The sequence below is a fragment of the Gopherus evgoodei genome, chromosome 2 (genome assembly GCF_007399415.2).
Source record: "Gopherus evgoodei ecotype Sinaloan lineage chromosome 2, rGopEvg1_v1.p, whole genome shotgun sequence".
Lineage (NCBI taxonomy): Eukaryota > Metazoa > Chordata > Testudines > Testudinidae > Gopherus > Gopherus evgoodei.
The window spans coordinates 9,176,364-9,197,823 of NC_044323.1; the positions used below are offsets into that span (position 1 = coordinate 9,176,364).

The window sequence follows — 21,460 nt, forward strand, 5'->3', positions numbered from 1 at the left end:
AAAACTGTCCCATTGAATTCAGTGGGGCCAGGAATTCACCCTGAGATTTCTCTGACTATTAGGGCAGGTAACTGCTGCGAGCATGTGACCATTAGCAATAAACCCTTTCAGACTATACAGATACATACTGTCCTTCATACACAGTGATAGCTACTTAGATGTATAAACAGAAACAATCATTTTATACACACGAGAATCTTACATGATAATTAAAAATGTTCATCCCACTTACAGTGCAACCACAGCTTTTTCATTGCCCCCTGCACGCCATAAAATATCTGCAATAGCCAGGGTGAGGCATTTGGTCCTGTGAGCGTCTGAAGGTTGCAGACACCTGTTGTTTTTGGATATATGAGAAACAAGCAAAAATTGACACTATTAGTGAGGCAGCCATGTAAAGATGAACTTCTTCTCTTTCAGTGTGCACAGATTCACAGCAGGTTTGGTATGTACAAAGGCCCAGATCCTCAAATGTATTTAGGCACCTAAATCCCATCGAAGTCAATGGGAGTTACGCACTTAAATACCTTTGAGAATGTGAGACTAAATGACTAAAATCAATGAGCAGAGATGCCTCATGTAGGATATTCTCTTTGCACTGTTGGTAGAACATGGCTAGGTGTGATAGGCACTAACAGCTTTAATTCTAGGGGGTTGACTTTAAAGGGCGGTGTCTGTTTTTTCACGATTCACTTACAAGGAAAAATTCACAAAATTAGCATGTGGAGCCTGGTGAAGCAATGACTGGGTAGAGGGATCATGATAAAGGGTGTCACAAACAGATGGTTAAGGGTTAATGTCTCTCTTACCTGTAAAGGCTTAAGAAACTCAGTAAACCTGGCTGACACCTGACCAGAGGACCAATGGGGGGACAAAATACTTTCAAATCTTGGAGGAGGGAAGTCTTTGTTTGTGCTCTTTGTTTTTGTTTGTTGTTTGCTCTTGGGGCTAAGAGGGACCAGACGTGCAACCCAGGTTTCTCCAATCTTTCTGAAACAGTCTCTCATGTTCAAAATAGTAAGTACTAGCTAGAAAAGGCGGATTAGTCTTATGTTTGTTTTCTTAACTTGCAAATGTGTATTTTGCTGGAAGGAGTTTTACCTCTGTTTGCTGTAACTTGGAATATCAGGCTGGGGGGAGGGAGTCCCTCTAGGCTATATAAATCTGACTACCCTGTAAACATTTTCCATCCTAATTTTACAGAGATAATTTTTACTTTTTTCTTTCTTTAATTAAAGCTTTCTTTTTTAAGAACCCGATTGATTTTTTTCCCTTGTTTATGACCCAAGGGGATTGGGTCTGAACTCACCAGGGATTGGTGGCAGAAAAGGAGGGAGGAGAAGGTTGATTCCTCTCTGTTTTAAGATCCAAGGAGTTTGGATCAGTGGAGCCTCTCAGGGTAGCCCAGGGAGGGGAAAGTCTGGGAGGGGGAAAGGAGGGAGGATGGTTAATTCCTCTCTGTTTTAAGATCGAAGGAGTTTGGATCAGTGGAGCCTCTCAGGGTAACCCAGGGAGGGGAAAGTCTGGGAGGGGGAAAGGAGGGGGGATGGTTTATTTCTCCTGGTTTTAAGACCCAAGAGGTCTGGGTCTTGGGTTCCCCAGGGAAGGGTTTTGGGGGAACAGAAAGTGTGCCAAACACTATATTTTGGCTGGTGGCGATGCTATCAGATCTAAGCTAGGTATTAAGCTTAGAAGTGTCCATGCAGGTACCCACTATTGGACGCTAAAGTTCAAACTGGGGGAGAAATATCTTGACAAACGGTGTCAAGCAATGAAGAATTATTTAGCATAATATGAAAGGTTATAACTAGGAGTAAAGTGGTAAAAATCAAGAAAGAGCCAATTAGATAGTGAGATCTACAGTAGTAGGCTATGGATTAAACTTCTAGGGGAAACAGTACAAACTCCATCACTAGGCACATTTAAAATTATATCTGTCAAAATACAAGTAACTGTCCCGAGGGGAATAATCTTGCACTGGTAAGGAGTTTGACCAGGTGACTTAATATATCTTTTCCATCTCTACATTCTATGATATGATTGTTTTATATGCTGAATATGCTTTAAGTCAAAAAAGGCCTTCAAATTTCATTTCAGTCCTAAATCTGAATGGTTTAGCTTTTGTTGGCTTGAAGCTCAATCCTGAAAATCCTTATCTACTAATAGACTTTATCTAAAATGTCATGTGCTGTAAATAGAACACATTGTACTTGTGTGGCACCTTTCACCAAAGGATCTCTAAGCTCTTTACAAAATTTATTTGCTAAGTCTCACCATGCCCCATGAGATAGGTAAGAAATATTATTCCAGTTTTACAGATGAATTGGATGATTGGAAAAAGGCAAATATAGTGCCCAACTTTAAAGGAAGAAGGATAATCCAGGGAGCTACAGACCAATCAGCCTCACCTCAGTCCCTGGAAAAATCATGGAGCAGGTCCTCAAAATGCAGCAAAGAATCCCGTGGCACCTTATAGACAAACAGACGTTTTGGAGCATGAGCTTTCGTGGGTGAATACCCACTTCGTCAGATGCATGTCGCTCATGACATGCATCTGACGAAGTGGGTATTCACCCATGAAAGCTCATGCTCCAAAACATCTGTTAGTCTATAAGGTGCCACAGGATTCTTTGCTGCTTTTAAAGATCCAGACTAACATGGCTACCCCTCTGATACTTGACACCATGCAGGTCCTCAAGGATTCCATTTTGAAGCACTTGGAGGAGATGAAGGTGATCAGGAACAGTCAATATGGATTCACCAAGGGCAAGTCATGCCTGACCAATTTGATTGCATTCTATGATGAGATAACTGGCTCTGTGGATATGGGGAAAGTGGTGGACGTGATATATCTTGACTTTAGCAAAGCTTTTGATAGGTCTCCCACAGTATTCTTGCCAGCAAGTTAAAGTATGGATTGGATGAATGGATTATAAGGTGGATAGAAAGCTGGCTAGATTGTTGGGCTCAACAGGTAGTGATCAACAGCTTGATGTCTAGCTGGCAGCCAGTATCAAGCAGAGTGCCCCAGGGGTCTGTTCTGGGGCCGGTTTGGTTCAACATCTTCATTAATGATCTGAATGATGGGATGGATTGCACCCTCAGCAACTTTGCAGATAACACTGGGGGGAGAGGTAAATATGCTGGAGGGTAGGAATAGAGTCCAGAGTGACCTAGACAAATTGGAGGATTGGACTAAAAGAATCTGATGAGGTTTAACAGGGACAAGTGCAGAATTCTGCACTTAGCATAGAAGAATCCCATGCACTGCTACAGGCTGGGGACCAACCGGCTAAGTGGTAGTTCTACTGAAAAGGACCTGAGGATTACAATGGACAAGAAACTGGATATGAGTCAGCAGTGTGCCCTTGTTGCCAAGAAGACTAACAGTATATTGGGCTGCACTAGTAGGACTACTGCCATCAGATCGAGAAAAGCGATAATTCCCCTCTATTCAGCACTGGTGAGGTTACACCTGGAGTATTGCGTCCAGTTTTGGGTCCCCCACTACAGAAAGGATGTGGACAAATTGGAAAGAGTCCATCAGAGGGCAATGTAAATGATTAGGGGGCTGGGGCACATGACTTATGAGTAGAGGCTGAGGGAACTGGGCTTATTTAGTCTGCAGAAAAGTGAGGGGAGATTTGATAGCAGCCTTCAACTACCTGAAGGGGGATTCCAAAGAGGATGGAGCTAGGCTGTTCTTAGTGGTGGCAGATGACAGAACAAGGAACAATGGTCTCAAGTTGCAGTGTGGGAGATTTAGGTTGGATATTAGGAAACACTATTTCACTAGGAGGGGGATGAAGCACTGGAATGGGTTACCTAGGGAGGTGGTAGAATCTTCTTCCCTAGAGGTTTTTTAAGATCAGGCTTGACAAAGCCCTGGCTGGGATGATTTAGTTGGGGCTGGTCCTGCTTTGAGCAGGGAGTTGAACTAGATGACCTCCTGAGGTCTCTTCCAACCCTAATCTTTTATTATTCTAATTAAACTGAGGCACAGAGAGATTAAGCGATTATAGGACCAAAAGTTGTATAGTGAGAAACTGGCAGACCTGAGAATAGAACCTAGGGGTCCTGACTCCTAGCCCCTTGCTCTAACAACTAAATTATACACCCTTCCACATGGGAAGTTTGGAATCATTCTCCACTGGTTTTAAGGGTAACCTATTTGAGTTTTAGACAATATTAGTATTAGAGCACTGCCAGCCTGAGAGATGAGGTGAAAAAACATGTGCAGCACTTGAATTAAAAGATCTAATAATTCAAAACACTAAACATCAACCAACAAAAATTAAATAACAGATTTCTAAGTTGTATGTCTGCCTGGAATATAATGTTTAGTGAGAAAACTCTTCCTTCTCTGATGGACGTGGGGCATTTGAGCTAACAGAGAGAACTCAGGTTAAAAAAAAAAAGTGCCCATAGCCTTTTCACATCTGTTCTTGTATTCTAGCTGAGTTGTTCAGGTATTTGTGGGCAGTGCCAAAATTATATTCTGTGGATGGAGGAGGTAAAGGAGCAATAAGAAAATCCATTATTTTATTCATGTAGCTGGAAGAAATCTGAAGCCCAATGCTTGATGTGAAGCAGTCAACACCTTGAAAAGGCAGGTACAGTAGAAAAAGATGTTAATTTAAACAGTTCAGCCATGAAGACTCCTGTCCTTTTCTGATCAAGAATCAGCTTCCACTCTAGGGAGACACATCTGAAGAAAAATATGCCTCTCTCATGAATAAAACAACCCATCTCGCTATTCAAGTTTTACATGCCTGAAGGCCTTTTTTGTTTCTTCTCATAAAGATAAAGAGTTTGTCTGTTAACCAGAATTCTTTTGGGAATTTCTGCATACTTCAACAGCCCTTCTCACACACAAGATAGTGGGAAATAAAATCCTTTCAAATGAGGATGAGAAACACGAGGAGAGGAGAGCAATTTCTAGATTAACAGGGCTGGGAGAAGTCACATTAGAGCAAAATATCTATCTTAGGTACTTATATGGCTGCCATCACCTTAATATCTGAGCCCTTCACAACCATCCTGTAAGTTAGGGAAGTGCTATTATTCCCATTTTACAAATGGGGAATTGTGAGACACTGAAACAAAGGACCAGATATTCAAAGGTGTGTAGGTGCCTAAAGATGTGGGTAGATACCCAGTAGGATTTTCAAAAGTGCCTAAGGAGCTTTGGCACCTAACTCAGGCATCTAACCTGCTTAGGCACTTTTGAAAATCCCACTAGGCACCTAAAACTATTGAAAATCTGTCCGTGACTTGCCTAAAGAAGTCTGAGAAGCTGGGAATTCAACCCTGGTCTCTTAAGAACAAGGACAGCATCCTGACCACTGAATCTTTCTTCCTCTCCTTTTTGTAAATTACCAAATATCAGACTCCGCTTCTCCATTAAACATGGGAGCCTGAGCCTCTTAAATGTTCTGGGCCACATTTAGCCCCAGAAAAAGAAGTAAGATTTCCCATTGACCTCCACAATGAAATTAGGTTCCTGGTCCTCACAGTCAGAAAATAATCCTTTACTGACTCCAAAGGAGATTCCTAAGCAACAAACTCTAAAACTGAATTTAAGCCTCATGGTGATGTCAGACATCTACAATACGTTTACATTTGTCTTTATGAGTCAACTGTGTGCTATGAGTCAACAGTGTGCCCTTGTTACCAAGAAGGGTAACGGTATTTTGGTCTGTATAGGTATGGGCATTGCCAGCAGATCGAGGGACGTGATCATTCCTCTCTATTTGGCATTGGTGAAGCCTCATCTGGAGTAGTGTGTCCAGTTTTGGGCCCCACACTACAAGAAGGATGTGGAAAAATTGGAAAGAGTCCAGCGAAGGGCAACAAAAATGATTAGGGGGCTGGAGCACATGACTTATGAGGAGAGGCTGCAGGAACTGGGATTGTTTAGTCTGCAGCAGAGAAGAATGAGGGGGGATTTGATAGCTGCTTTCAACTACCTGAAAGGGGGTTCCAAAGAGGATGTATCTAAGCTGTTCTCAGTGGTGGCTGATGGCAGAATGAGGAGTAATGGTCTCAAGTTGCAGTGGGGAGGTCTAGGTTGGATATTAGGAAAACTTTTTCACTAGGAGGGTGGTGAAGCACTGGAATGGGTTACCTAGGGAGGTGACAGAATCTTCTTCCCTAGAGGATTTTTAAGATCAGGCTTGATTGACAAAGCCCTGGCAGGGATGATTTAGTTGGGGATTGGTCCTGCTTTGAGCAGAGGGTTGGACTAAATGACCTCCTGAGGTCCCTTCCAACCTTGATATTCTATGATTCTATGAATATGGACAAAGGTTAGAAATTGTCTTCAAAAATATACTGTCGTATCTGGAAGAGAATACACTGTTACATATTTCTTAATGCTCCTTTAGCCAGTGTTTGAGCCACCCCTGAGTTGATTTCTTAGTTGATTGATATGTCAGATGTCATCGATTTGCAATGTTTTAATAATTTCCCCCTCTACTGTAGGCAATTTCTTTTCTCACTGAATTGATTGAGAAATGATTTCTATCATATTCCCCTCGTATTCTGTAATATGATGAACCAGAGACAGTCCCTTCTAAAATTCAGGAAATTTCCTGTCTCCTTGTCCAAACTGGAGCATGATATCGCAATGTAAAACATGGTAGATCACTGTGTATTTAAAAAAAAGTCTGTTCTGAATGAGAGGCTAGCTGGTGGAGCTACAGATAGATATGCTCTTCTGGAAGAATTGAGAAAAAATAAAGAAACAAAACAACAAAAATTGTGAAACTAACATGATGTCACACCCTGTTTGTTTGGAACTCTCTCCCAGAAGTGGTTTGCCAGAATAATTCACTGGCTGCCTTGGATGATTCAAATCACACACCCTGCAAGAGACTCATCCCTGAGGGTTTTAGGGCCCCCTCCCCTGTTCTGTTGGTTTCTGCATCTCATGTCTTTCCATCCCCATTCTTTCTGTCCATGAGGAATCAGTCCTTTTCACCTGGTGAGGTGGCTTCCTCATGATTATGGAATTGATTCTTGTGCCAGGGATGTCTGCCTTTGAAAGCAGGGTTATTTTATTTTCGATAGGTTGGGAGAGTTGGTTCTTCATCTGATGTAAATGTTTTACATTCATTTTTTCTATGACACTCAGGGGATGTCTAACTGTAATCAGAGGTGTGAGTGCAATTCGTGCAGGCGTACTCACGCTAAGTTTAATCTAGGTCACATGGCTAAAATAGAGCAGTGAAAATGTAGTGACATGCAACTCAGCACGGGCCTACCTGGTACCCTGGGTATTTGTGTTCCTAGTCTGTACTGTGGTTCATGCTATCTCATCACCACTGCTATTTTAAGCTGCACTCAATAAATCAAAGTGAGGTTGGGTATAGTTAGATGTGCTGTAATCCCTCCACCAACTCCAGCATACACATATTCTTAAAGACATATTAATCAGTATCTCATAAATATTAGAAATATTGTCCACCTCTGACAATACATGTATACATAGAAGAATTTGCTACCCCAGCAATAGCTGTCTCTGACTTAGCATCTCTAGTTAGAATTCCCTTTTTCCTAGTGAAAGCTGATTTTGTCTACCAAATAGCCTATTTCGAAACCACATTTGAGTGGCGCACTCTGCTTTATGAAATCATTTAATGAAAGGATGAACCAGGGAAGCTATGCCAAAGAGCTTGACAATATCCCTCAAGAAGATGAGGCTTACATTTCAAAATCTATTCAACTGAGTTTAAAATAGGCTACAGTGTATAGTCTGTGTGTGTGTGTGTGTGTGTGTGTGTGTGTGTGTGTGTGTGTGTGTGTGTGTGTGTGTGTGTGTGTGTGTGTATATATTCACAGTATATGTTTGCCTAAGTAACCTAGATTAGGGCTTTGAGATAGCCGTCTGATAGTGAAGATAAAGAAAAAGATAAATTTATATATAAACAGAATATCCAGACCTTTATCTAAAGACAAATCAAAATAATATTTTCCATTAAGGTATAATATTTTCCAATGACAAAACAATGAAAATGCCTTAACTCAGGGGTTGGCAACCTTTCAGAAGTGGTGTGCCGAGTTTTCATTTATTCACTCTAATTTAAGGTTTCGCGTGCCAGTAATACATTTTAACGTTTTTAGAAGGTATCTTTCTATAAGTCTATAATAGATAACTAAACTATTGTTGTATGTAAAGTAAATAAGATTTTTCAAATGTTTAAGAAGCTTCATTTAAAATTAAATTAAATTGCAGAGCCCCCCAGCCAGGCCAGGACCTGGGCAGCATGAGTGCCACTGAAAATCAGCTTGCATGCCGCCTTTGGCACGCATGCCATAGGTTGCCTACCCCTGCCTTAACTGATATCATATAATTAGAGCACTAATTTCACACTAGTGTCACAAAGAGATTAGTGAGAAAAGTGATGTTAAACAAAGATTGAGGTTAAAAAGAATGTTTTAAAAGTTTAGCACCAGGCCCACCTCTGTTGATTTCTTTCATCCCACCAGTTTTGAATCTGATGCCTAAATATCATAATGCCGTGTCTAGTGCAAATGTCTACAACAGATAGATTAGCAAGTATGGGGCTTCTGAGGCTGGCAATATTCTAAAGGGTGATGACCTCTCAAGTTCAGGAAATTCCTGTTATGTTACTGGCAGCAGAGGTGTGTTGGCTCTATCTACACAAGAATGATGGGTCTGAACCATTATCTGCTAAGTGCTGATTCCGGTGGAGCTCTTTTTGAGCTGATGCTGTGAAGGTGCGTGCAGTAAAAGAATCTAAATATAATCGGATAGGGATCACAAACGTCATTTGACATTGGGGATGTATCAATGTAATTTTTGCATGTTCAAAATTTTTTTGTTTTGTTGAGAAACAGAGAGAGAGAGAGAATTTGAGATCCATCCAACGGATAAGGTTCAGCCTGTTTTCAAGAAGGTATAAAATACAATGGGATAGCTCCGAAATCCCAACTTTTTTTTTCTTCACAGCTGTGGGAGTGAAGGTGAGGAACTAATAATTGATTTGCAGATTTATACCAGAGTGACAATGGACATAATTTGGCCTCTGGTATTTTCATTTTGGGTCTGTGTTGAGAAAAGTTGGCTAGCGGTGCTGATTTATACCAATCTGTGCTCTAATCAGGGCCGGCTCCAGGCCCCAGCGCGCCAAGCACGTGCTTGGGGTGGCATGCCATGGGGGGGTGCTCTGCCGGTTGCCGGGAGGGCGGCAGACGGCTCTGGTGGACCTCCCGCAGGCGTGCCTGCGGAGGGTCTGCTGGTCCCGCGGGCAGGACACCTGCGGGAGGTCCACCGGAGCCGCTGAACCGGCGAGCGGCAGAGCGCCCCCTGCGGTGTGCCGCTGTGCTTGGGGCAGCGAAATGGCTAGAGCCGGCCCTGGCTCTAATGGTGTCTTTAGGAGAGATGACGAATAAAATGAGATCCAAAAATAGATTTGCAATTGTTGATTAACATAACCCAGATCTCCAGCAATTATAGGCATATGCAATCATTGTTTCACTGTGAGGACATACTCCGTGAGACTTATTTAGGAGTGGAGATCCAAAATTGTTCACAGAACAATTTAAGTGCTAATTCTCTCCCATTTTATGTCAAATCATAATTTTCACCCTTGAAAAACTCAGAATTGTATATTACAACATCAGGAATCACTGCAGAAAATCGTAACCGATATCACATAATTTCCATAAGAATCTGCCCATATTGGTGGAGATTCTCCTTCTCATGTAAAAAGTCCTTTGTCTCTTTACATAATTCTCAAGGAAAGGAAATTTTAAAGTGGAAGTAAATTACACTTGCACTCACTTTAAGACCCATTTACATGGCCAGATTGAAGTCCTAATGGGGCCAGAATTTCTGTCCACAAGTAGAGAAAGAGGCTGAGAGACAGACTTTAATGGTATTTAGGCACTAAAGATTCAGACAGGCACTAAAGCTTTTCCAAAAGTGTGTAGGTGCAGAAATCCCATTGAAATTAATGGGAATTAGGTGTCCATGTTTTTGTAAACCCCACTGTGATAAATTCCCACAGTGAATAAGATTTGTCTCTTTAGCACAGACACAAATGCTGTGTGCTCTGAGTTTATTAGAACGTAGCAAGTAATTTTCCCTTGATGCTATGAATATCCTGTAACTTTTCTGTAAAGTAATTAAAAGATATACAGTTTTTAAATCCCATTAGGGACTTTAGCTGTGTAAAATTAGTAAGGAAAAGAGCTGGTATAACTAACTTTTTGCAAGTTCATTGGGATTTTATATTGCCATGAAAGACCTCATGCATAGTATGGTCTTACAATACATGATTGCATTCTCTTTTAAATCATTGCTTCACCATGGGACTCTGCAGGTTCAGTAACTGATGCTGGCCATAATTCAGGGTTTCTTTTTTTAAAAAGGTTCTTGGTTAATCACAAGAAACTAGTATGTTAATGAAAAGCTAGCCTTTAAATCCACTGTTAAAAGGCAACTTCTATTAGCCTCAAGAAGAACAAGTAAGCAGTTGACACTTTCTCTCTTCTGGACACAAATGCAAGGGCAATAGGGCCAAGCTCAGAAAGGCTTTTTTCTGGACACACTAAGATAAAGTTTAATTTAGAATGGAAAAAATTTCTGGTGTCAGCTGTTGACTCACCGCACATCGCTATTTCTGTGACTGTCTCCAAAGAGAAGTTGTTGCAGGACACAGGCTTGAACTGCGGCCAATACTCCACATGGACCGCCCTAAAATGAATAATACACTGGATGAACAAAACAACTAGCACTGTTTGATGCTGGTGAGAACTTTTCACAACCCATGTGTTTTCATTCAAGTTTAAAGCCATCCTTTGATGTATCTGTTTTGCTTGCTGAATTTGCAGCATTATGCTGCTTTTTGAAGCAACTGAAAAGTCAGCATTACTAATTGAGGTTCTGTTTCCTCTGTGTTCTGTTTGCAAGTGCCTAGAACATACCGTACAGACATCTATGAAGTCAAGGACAGGAGTTTTATCTCCTCCACCATCAACCAAAAATATTGCTCCTAATGCCCCTTGAACATGCACCTTGCCTGAAGATGAAAACAAATGAGGAAGGTCTATATTCCTACCTTTTGAAATTAATCCCTAGGCAGAGCCGCCCGCCCCCACAGTCTGTTCATGAATTCAATCCCATACAAACTCTCAAAATAGGATTTCAGTGGTATATATGTTTGGTGTGGGCCCTCTGCACAGGGAAGAATTTTACCCACAGAGAATAACAGGGAGAGACGGAAGTTGTGTGCTAAATGGGCTTGATTCAGACACTGTCACAGGAAGATGAAAAGCTCCTCTCTCTGCATATGTTACTGTTTTCAAGTCCAGGTTCACACTTAAACATATGAGCCAACCCTTTATATTCTTGTGCATTAATGTGATCTGCCATCTTAGAGCATTATGAAAAACAGGTCAGCCACAATATGGTTTAGAGTATGTAAGAGGCTTCAATCCACTCTTCTGTCAAAGGCCTAGAGAGGCATGGCCCATCACAAGCTCACATTTTAAACTGCATCCAGTTATGCAATTTTTATTTAGTGAGGAACTTCATTTTGTTGCTTATTATAGGTATGTGCAATGCCTTGCACAATGAGGTCCAGGGGTGGCTCTAGCTTTTGTGCTGCCCCAAGCACGGCAGTCAGGCAGCCCTTCGGCGGCTTGTCTGAGGGAGGTCCCTGGTTCTGCAGATTTGGCGGCTTGCCTGCGGGAGGTCCGCTGGTCCCGTGGCTTTGGCGTACCCATCGCTGAATTGCCACCGAATCTGTGGGACTGGGGACCTCCCGCAGGCAAGCCGCTGAAGGCTGCCTGACTGCTGCCCTCACAGGGACCGGCAGGGCACCCCCTGTGGCTTGCTGCCCCAGGAATGCGCTTGGAGTGCTGGTGCCTGGAGCCGCCGCTGATCAGGCCCCAGTCCCTGAAGGAGGCCTCTAGGTGCTACCACAGTATAAATAATAGATAATAAATGCATTTCATCCAGAACAAATATTCAGCAGAGAAACTTAATGTTTTCTTTACTCTCTCAATAAATCATTTAAATAACAAATGAGTGAAACTTTGGAAAACTGACCTGTGGAAAATAGCAGGGTTTATTTCAGTCTGTCAAGGAAAGCTCCTGATATTAAAAGTTTACATGAAACACAGCAACTGTTTAATATCACTCAGAAGTACTACGGTTTAACAACTAGAGTGAAACACAGAAACTAACACTGTAAAGCAGCAGTATACAACCAGTTAAGTGAAGTTAAGCTAGGAAGTGAAGAGAAAAATAAAGTATCCATTTGAAATTTACAAATGTAACCAGAATTCCAGGGTTTACTCCCCTTCTCTTGGTCTCCATACGACCTTTAATGCAAGACAGACATCTTTAATTATCTAAGATGTTCTAGACCTCAAGATGATGGCACCTCTTGCAGCAGAATGTTTCCTAAAGCATTGGTTCAAAATTGACTTAAAGGAATAAATGTCACCTACTGATTCCCCATATTTCCTGGAGCACCTTGAGTTTTCTTCTGAAGTTTTCCATCTAGCCCAACTCTCCTTAAAAGATTTAGCTATTTTGCAGATTTCTGAAGTAAAATTCCATTCATTAACCAGTGATGAAAAAGAAAAAGGAATATCTTTTAAAGAAGGATGGTTTCTTTTATTAAGGTAACACACAACTTCTGGAAATTTTAGGTTAAAGGTAAAGATCATTGAGCTTTTAAGGAAGTCATTTACTGTACCTTTTTTTGAACAATGCCGTATTTTAGCTGTGGTATACTGTTAAATGTAAAGTTCTGTATTTTCCATTCTTCACTGAAGCAACAAAGGCTTGAGCCAAACAAAAGATTTTTTATTTCCTAAAAAAAAAGGGGGGGAAAAAAGCTCTCATTTTAAAAACAAACCCAATAGGTATATTTTCTTTTCATAATTTATAATAAGGAGGCATGTGGCAGGATAATTACTAACTCTATATAACCACCCTTTTAATTTCTGTTTTGTAAATACTGTAAATAGCAGGGCAATTCCACTGAAAAGGAGTCATTTTTTCCTTTTCCTGCAATGTTCCTTCAACACATTATGTTCCTTCAGCACATAATGCTATTCGTTGCTCAGCATTGTGAGCTTTTTTCTGTAGATCATTGGATATACGGTGTTTCTTGAAATGTTCACAGAAGACAGCCTCAAACTTAACTACGAGAGGAATAATATGTACTACTGGTTAAAAAAAAAAAGATTTTGCTATGGTCTTCTCTTGAAGAGTTTTCAATTTCCTACACCCCAGTAAAAGATATCATCCAATGGGGTGAAATATAAGCTGTGAAAGAAGTACCTTAGCTGGCACATTATATAGAATAGACAATCTGTCTCACCTACCAAAAGTGGTGGTATGAGACCCATGTTGTTCAAAGTTTTGAATAACACTTGTGTTGGGACATGTAACAAACTATCACATTCAGATATTAACACCAAGCAAATTTGGACTCAAGTATCAGAGGGGTAGCCGTGTTAGTCTGGATCTGTAAAAGCAGCAGAGTCCTGTGGCACCTTATAGACGTCTGTTAGTCTATAAGGTGCCACAGGACTCTTTGCTGCTTTTACAAATTCGGACTGTTGACCCCAATCAGGAGCAGCTTTATTGAAATCAATGGAGTTATGCTAGTGTAAATGGATGTAAGTAAGAATCAGACTCCTTCAGTGTTTAGATACTTATTCAGACTACTTTGGTAAAGAAATCAGGCTGGGAATCATTCTCAAGAGATTTGTAGTGCTTTTTAGCTCTGGTTGAGTGGGAAGTGCTATAAGAATAGCCCTTCACATGGTTTTTAGAGACTTCTGCGTCTGTCCGAAATAAAAGAGATAAAGATGCATGAGAAAATGGAGGGAGCACTAGGGAATAAAAATAATTCAGATTACTCTAAACCTCATGAAAGTTTTAGTTTGGGGATAGGTAAACATGCAAATTTGTTTCAGTTAGAGAGAGAAAGATGAAGGTACAGAATAACTCTTATTTTAGCCAAACCAGTTTGTCCACAACTAGTGATAACCCGTGTGCTAATGAACAAGTCTACACCTTTCCACTCATAAACATACAATACCAACACACCAAGGGCCTGATTCATCTTGAACTGAAGTCAGTCAATTAGGAGTCTTTCCACTGACTTCAATGACATTGGATTAGGCCCCGAGTAAAATGGGGGAAATAAATTCTTATTTTGTACTTGTTTGTGAGGTTTCGCAGCTCCAAACATATTCTGTGAAATAATAACAATACATTGAACCTGTATAGTACACTTCATCCAAGGATCTTGAAGCACTCTACAAAAAATAACTGATGGATGAAGCCTTACAATATAACTATGAGGAAGGTAAATATAATTATTACTATTTTAAAATGCATAAAATGGATGGAGGAGTGTGAGTTGCCCAAGGTCGCCCAGAAGTCAGTGGAATATCAGTAAGAGATCCTAGTAGTTCTCCTTCCTTATTCTAACCCTCCTGTTAAAATACTGCTTTTGAAATAACTGATTAAAAATCAGAAAAGGTCAAAGATGCACAATTGACTGGAACCATTAACAAAGGAATGTAAAAATGTAATTTTAATGATTATTAGGATTTACTGGATTATGAATCTCAGATGCACTAAATATAAAAAACAAAACCTATTGTAGCTTTGTCTTACTCAATAAAAATAACAGGTTTGAATGCATTATTTTGTGTTTATTATCATACATTTGTCTTACTTTTGCTAGGGAAATATCAATTGCCTTTGATACTATTTCAAGCGTATACAGCGTTGGAAGTTCTGGGATCCTACTAACTTCCCCAATCGTTGCTTCATCATCGAAATCAACTGAAAGAGAAGAAACCTTGTAATATGCAGAATGCTGTCTGGTGATCCAAATTCTGCCCTCCAATACCTCCAGGTAACCCACTGCTAGTGGCTTATCATAATGACCAATGCAACTTTAATACCGCTGATCTTTAAAAAGTTACGATACAAATTATATCATGAGAGCCACTGTTTCTTATGCCCCAATAATTTTGTATTAAATTTGTTCAACAGACAATTAAATGAAAATGGTTTATTTGTTTGTTTAAATTTCCTAAGTGCTATTTGCACTTCCTTGGCCTGGCATCTAAAAGTTAAACCGGGATTGAGCACACAATCTTATCTAGGAAATTAACACACAACTGTATGTACCTTGAATCAGCTAAGACGTGATCAAAACCAGACCATTATGCACATTGCTGTTAAGTTTTATTTGCTGTGAAAAAGATGAGAGATAGACCAAAGCGAAGCATGACATGACATACCTACTTCTAGGACATCTTTCATCTGGTCTCTTTTATAGGATATAGATGATGGAGTCTTTCTAAATTAAAATGAATTAAAGAACAAATTACCAAAGGTTCACATTTAATAAAACAGCACTACAGAAGATTAAGTTAAACAATGTATAAGCAATCAAAACTTATTAGGGCAAAATCACATTTTTCACAGAAGTATATAGCATTCTATATGGGATATAGACAATTACTAAAGCCAGAAGAGCAGTCTGCACATTGCAACATAATGCAATCAATTTGTATCACTAAATGTAACTCCACTATGACTCAGATCCTGCAAGCTCATATGCATGGGCAGGACTCTATACCCTCATGGAGTCTCAACTGACGTCTGTGGCGCTCTGCATGAGTTCAATGTTTGGGTGCCCACAACTCAGTTTGCAGGACAGGGACCCATGGCGTGAAATTCACTCCTGCATGAGGCCTATGGACCACTTAAATCCAACTTAAATCCTTAAAATAAAATTTAAGTGGGATATAAACTGTGCTGGCTCATACACTGACCTTATTTGTAAATTGTGTATCAACAAGTTAAACGTTTATAGAAATAAGTAAATGATGATAAAAGCTAATTTTTTTAAAACTTGGCAATGAAGTTAGACACCTAAATATCGGTTGGATTTTCAGATGTAGCACAGGCTTGTTGCTCCCATTGAATTCACACCAAAGTGAATACAGTCCAAGGAAAAGTTTCCTACTGTCATTGTTAAAGAGGATTTTTTTTTTCAAAATAATAACACTGAATCATTTTTCATCCATCTTTTGTTTGGAAAGCTTTGTTGCAAATGACAGTCCTTTCAGAAACTGTATGGAATAATTTCCTCAGAAACACTCTTTGCATGCACGTTGTTATAAAAGCAACATTTGCTGCCATATCACATACTTCTCATTAACTTAATTTCCTTTTTTCACTGTGTAAAAGGAGATGAATGAAAGCAAAACACACGTACACACCACACTCGGGACTTTTCCAGTCTGAAAACTCTTTGGCACCTTTTTCCCTTACAGGCCTTTCTAGAACATAAAAGTAGGAACTACCATGCTGTTTTTCTCCATAAAAGCATTAAGGGATTTATTCAACTAAATCTGGAGGCATGCACCGAGTCACAAAAAACAGACACTCTACAGTGGGAAATGAATCACCCATATTACTAGTAAGTCAAAGTAAAAGAATTAATGTTCATGGGCTCAGTCCTGAGATCTAAATAGGTGGGTTGAGAGCAAATCTGCATAGCAACATACTAAAAGATCCTGAGCAACAGTGGAAAATAGCAGTACCTTTTACTACAGTGTTTTTTAATATACAATTAGTAGTAGTAGTAGTATTTATTACACATTAGGCGTGATAATCATGGAGCAGAACTCCAGTGTGCTGGGTGCTCTATAGAAACAGATCAAAAATACAGACCTTGCCCCAATGAGATTACAATCAAAGAATAAGACAAGACACCCCAGAGGGATACAGAGGGACAGGGAAGTACAAGGAAACAAGGAAACAGTATTGGTCAGAATGATGGGCAATGGTCTCAGCACACCAGCGGATTAACCATTGTCAGGTAAATTACAGTACATTCTAACAGATCTTACTAATATCGGTTTCCATCTCATACTTACTGGCCAGGTGGAGAGTTCCAGTAAAATCGATGTTTGCACACAGAATATGTTTCAGCTAAATACTGAAGTCACTCATCCACGCTTACAACAGTAACATGCTTTTTTATTTTTATTTCTGAGATTGCAAACTATTCCACCTGGCTTCCTAGCAAGAATGTTTTTCCTTTCAAGGTCAACCCCTTTGGGTCTAGTCTTACACATACAGTGACTCTGAAAGCTGAGATCGCAATATACATAGGGTTTGGATATAAAGGAAAGTTACAAAACGTGCCATTTGGTAGAAGTCATTGTTCCTATCTACATCAGCATTGTTTACACTTAAAAGTGTATGTGTGTGTCACCAAAAAAAGCCACTCGCCTCCATTTACATTACATTGCACTTTACCATGGCCCAGGTCGAAGATTTGATCAGTAATTGAGGCACAAAGGTGATAGGATATATTACAGGGATTACAGACTAGGATTGTCGGAGATGATGACGGCCAAATGCTGCCAATGGCAGTCTGAAATGGAAGGACAGGGTTTATCGATCGTGTTCTTTCCCCCTTTACAAGGAGCCTATCATGCAGCCTTGCATCAACATTTACATCTCTGTCTCTCTCTATATATAGTTTTTATGGGATCCACAACCATAGTATCTGTGCTCACAAACATTAATAAATTTATCCTCTTTAAAGTACTCTAAAGGTATGGAAGTATTATTATCCCTATTTTTATAGATGGGAAACTAAAACACAGAAGAGTTAAATGACTTGCCCAAGGCCACACAAGGTGTGTGTGGCAGAACTAGAAACTGAACTGAACCCAGATCTCCATCCATCGTCTTAACATGCCCAATCACCTTAGTATCTGACTGCCTTTTGAAACAGAAAGGACTGGAAACAGGTTAAGTTAATATTCTGACTCTTTCCTCTCAAAAACTCTTCTTCTCCCAAAAAATCCTCAACCTGAAAGCAATTGCAAATGAATATATAGATCTACCACTGAAAGAACTGAAAGAAAGTCTAAATGGATGATCTCAGAGAACTTCCAGGGTGTATATCACTGGGGAAAGCACCAAAAGCAGAGCTCCACGTAGGATGGTTTCCTGCACAGAAGGGTATTTTTGCAGATGGAGATTATTTGTGAGCTCCCTTCTTAAGTTACTTGAAACTTCATCAGAACTTTAACTGTTATTTCCACTTCAACAGATGGCTACCATTCCAGGAACATTTACTGTGCATATAAAATCATACAATTAAAGAACTTTGCAAGGAGGAAGTCATCTGTCGTCAGAAAAATGGGGCAGGAAGAAAATATGTTTTATTATAAATATACCATACTGTACTTTCTCCAAATATTTGAACATTTCTCTTTCAACTCCATGCATAGAAAATGTTGTTTACATAGGACAACCAAACTCAAAGAAAGTTCTTCCCTCTGCACAATAATGCATGTGTCCTCTATGGTTTCCTATTTATATTAACCTACGCTGGAGGTCAAACAAACAAACGTGCTTCTAAAATAAGCAATGGTCACCAGCTATTTCAGAGTAACTAACTGTGTTGGAAAACTATGGTTTCCTTGTCAATTTAATGCATTCTGCAGCTCTTGCATGGTACTTACATCTTGCCTCTGAAATAATGTAGAGATTCAGAAGAATTGCTATAGGCTCTGAAACAATCCGAGAGTTGTATACTGTTCTGTTGCTGTACACACAGTACAATAGAGGTATACAGCCCTTATTCCATTCTTGTAATACTGAAGCCTGGAGCCCATATGGCTAGCTTGCCTTTATTATATTCACTGCCTTGCCTTCATTATATTTAGCTGTTTTCATTATATTCAGCTGTAACACAAGAAACCTATGGTATCCTGTAAGATATTAGATGAAGCATAAGTTATCATAAGTGTGGTTAAATGGGCCATAACCCATGGCATAAATCAACTGTTACCTTTAGATTTTAAGAACTAGGGAGAACTTGCACAATAGTAGGAGGTGGAATGTGCCACTAAGTGCCACCACAAGGAACATAGGAATAATAACCCAACATCTGCTTAAGCAAGGGCTGATGGGTATAATCACGAGCTGACATGGTAGTACAGGGATCGGCAACCTTTGGCACACGGCCTGGCAGGGAAAGCCGTTGGCGGGCCTGGATAGTTTCTTTACCTGCAGTGTCCGCAGGTTCGGCCAGTCGCAGCTCCCTCTGGCCACGGTTCACCACTCCAGGCCAATAGGGACTGTGGGGAGCGGCGCGGGCTGAGGGATGCGCTGGCCGCTGCTTCCCGCAGCTCCCATTGGCCTGGAGCGGCGAACCAAAGCCAGTGGGAGCTGCAATTAGCCGAACCTGCGGACACTGCAATTAAACAAACCATCCCAGCCCGCCAGTGGCTTTCCCAGCCGCGCCATGTGTCAAAGGTTGCCGATCCCTGCGGTGGTACATGTATCAATATACTAACCTATAAAAGAATGACACCATTCTCATCACATTAGTAGGATGAGAAAATACAAATAATTAAAACTGGAAAACCTGTTACTGAATATGCATTAGATATAGTGGTGTCAATGCAACATATCAGACAAGTCGCATCCCAGCATGATGGGGCAGGAGAGAGAGGTGGCCCTTGGAAGGGACCAGAATTATGGCCACTCATGATGAGGTAGAAGGTGATGATGAGGAAGATAATGGCTAACATTTCAGGTCATCCTTCAAGACATGGTCTGAGTATATGGATGTGCAGAGGTACATTCTATAGTCTCTCTATCTACCTTATTGAGTTAGAGTGTTTGTGATTTTGCTAAAAGTATTAATACAATATTTGGAAACATAGAAAAGTTCCTACAGTGTGAGTGTTGCAACTATGCATATTAGGGTTCCTAACTATATAGTAATTTTATAAAACTGGGTTTGCTCTTGGGACAAGAACCTGTCACCCCTCAAAGGGATAACTGGGAATTCTTAAGTAATCAATATAATTATATAATCAATATTATATTATTATATTGGGCTACAAGATGTTCCAGAGGACTGGGAAAAAACTAATGTATTTTGTGCCAGTATTTTTATAAGGTAAATGTGATGACCCACATATATATCGGCTGTTTAGAGTGACAACGATTCTGGGCAAAATCATGGAAAGACTTATACAGGATGCAATTAGTAAAGAGTTAAAGAGTGGCAGCGTAATTAATGCCAATCAATATGGTTTTATGGAAAACAAATCTGGTCAGATAAACTCAATACAGGTTTTTTTATGAAACTGCAAGTTTTGTTGACAACGGTAACTCTGTTAACATAATATACTTCTGCAAGTCATCTGACTGAGTATAGCATGAAATTCTGATTCAAAATTAGCACTATACAAAATCAACATAGCACACGTTACATTGATTAAAACTGGCTGACTGATAGATCTCAAAAAGTAATTGTAAATGGGGAGTCATCATTAATTGGAGCATTTCTAGTGGTATCCCACAGGGATCTGTTCTTGGTCCTATGTAACACAATATCGTTATCAACGATCTAGAAGAAAATTAAATAACTGTTGGCAAAGTTTGTAGATGACACAAAAATTGGAGAAGTGGTAAATAATGATGACAGGTCAGTTCTATTGAGAAATATGGATTGTACGGTACGCTGGGCTTGCTTGAATAACGTGTCTTAATGCAGATAACTACAATTTGTAACACTAATACAATAAATAACTACAATTATCACTGGATATGGACAAGGAGCTAACATGAAGAAGATGCAGTTTAGTTATAGATTCTACTCTTAATTAAGAATTCCAAATTAAAACTTCCATACTAGAAGTACCTTGCATCCCAACACCACATATAGTAAGTAGCCTGAGCTGAAATGCTCACATTGCTACTTTTAGCAAGCTGATTGAGCCCTGCTAACACAAGCCTGTCTACCTAGGCTGGGAAGCTTGCTTCCAGCTGCAGTGCAGATATACCCTAGGACACTCAAACGATGGCGGTAGCAGCCAGTAGAAGAGCTAAGGGAGGTAGACTGATTTACATTAAATAAAGGCACATTCAAGACACTGTCCATTGTACATGTGGCAATGACAACCCTAAATAATGCAAGACCCACATAAAAATTGGGTTCCCAGCATTTAACAGTCACATGAGTCCTCTCAGTGTGGGTGGTTTAAGAGCTCTCTCTTTTGCTTGTCTAATAAAAAGTAGCCATTTCTTCAGTTTTTGACCTTCATTTGTTTTTAAGAATGTGGAAAGTGTCTGGCCTGACATTTCCTGTGAGAAAACTTAGGAGTTTCAACAATCCCAGACAATCTAACTTAACAGTTTCTAGCCAAATGAATTGTCTTCCTGAAAAGTAATGTCAAACCTGAAATAGGAACATGAAGAGAGCTTACACTGAACACTGGAGAAGCTCTCTTATCTCTATTTGTTATGATCAAAACCAGACAAACATGATAGCTGATTGGTGAGAACAGATACTGTAGAGATAGCCTTTACCTCCTGTTAAAGTAATCAGAAGGGGTATAAAGCTTT

General features: G+C 40.0%; 1 protein-coding gene across 2 annotated transcripts in view; it reads right to left on the minus strand.

Annotated features, from left to right (window-relative positions):
• MINDY4 (MINDY lysine 48 deubiquitinase 4) overlaps positions 1-21,460 on the minus strand; it is an 87,756-nt gene that overhangs the window by 42,588 nt on the left and 23,708 nt on the right. For both annotated transcript variants that reach the window (XR_003998721.1, XM_030549971.1), the window contains exons 6-10: positions 15,310-15,368; positions 14,736-14,845; positions 12,735-12,851; positions 10,635-10,723; positions 233-334 (exon numbers count right to left, since the gene is read on the minus strand). Coding sequence is in view for 1 of the 2 variants with exons in the window: in XM_030549971.1 (XP_030405831.1) it covers positions 233-334; positions 10,635-10,723; positions 12,735-12,851; positions 14,736-14,845; positions 15,310-15,368 (477 nt within the window). In the remaining variant the exon portion in view is untranslated. The remainder of the gene's footprint in view (positions 1-232; positions 335-10,634; positions 10,724-12,734; positions 12,852-14,735; positions 14,846-15,309; positions 15,369-21,460) is intronic.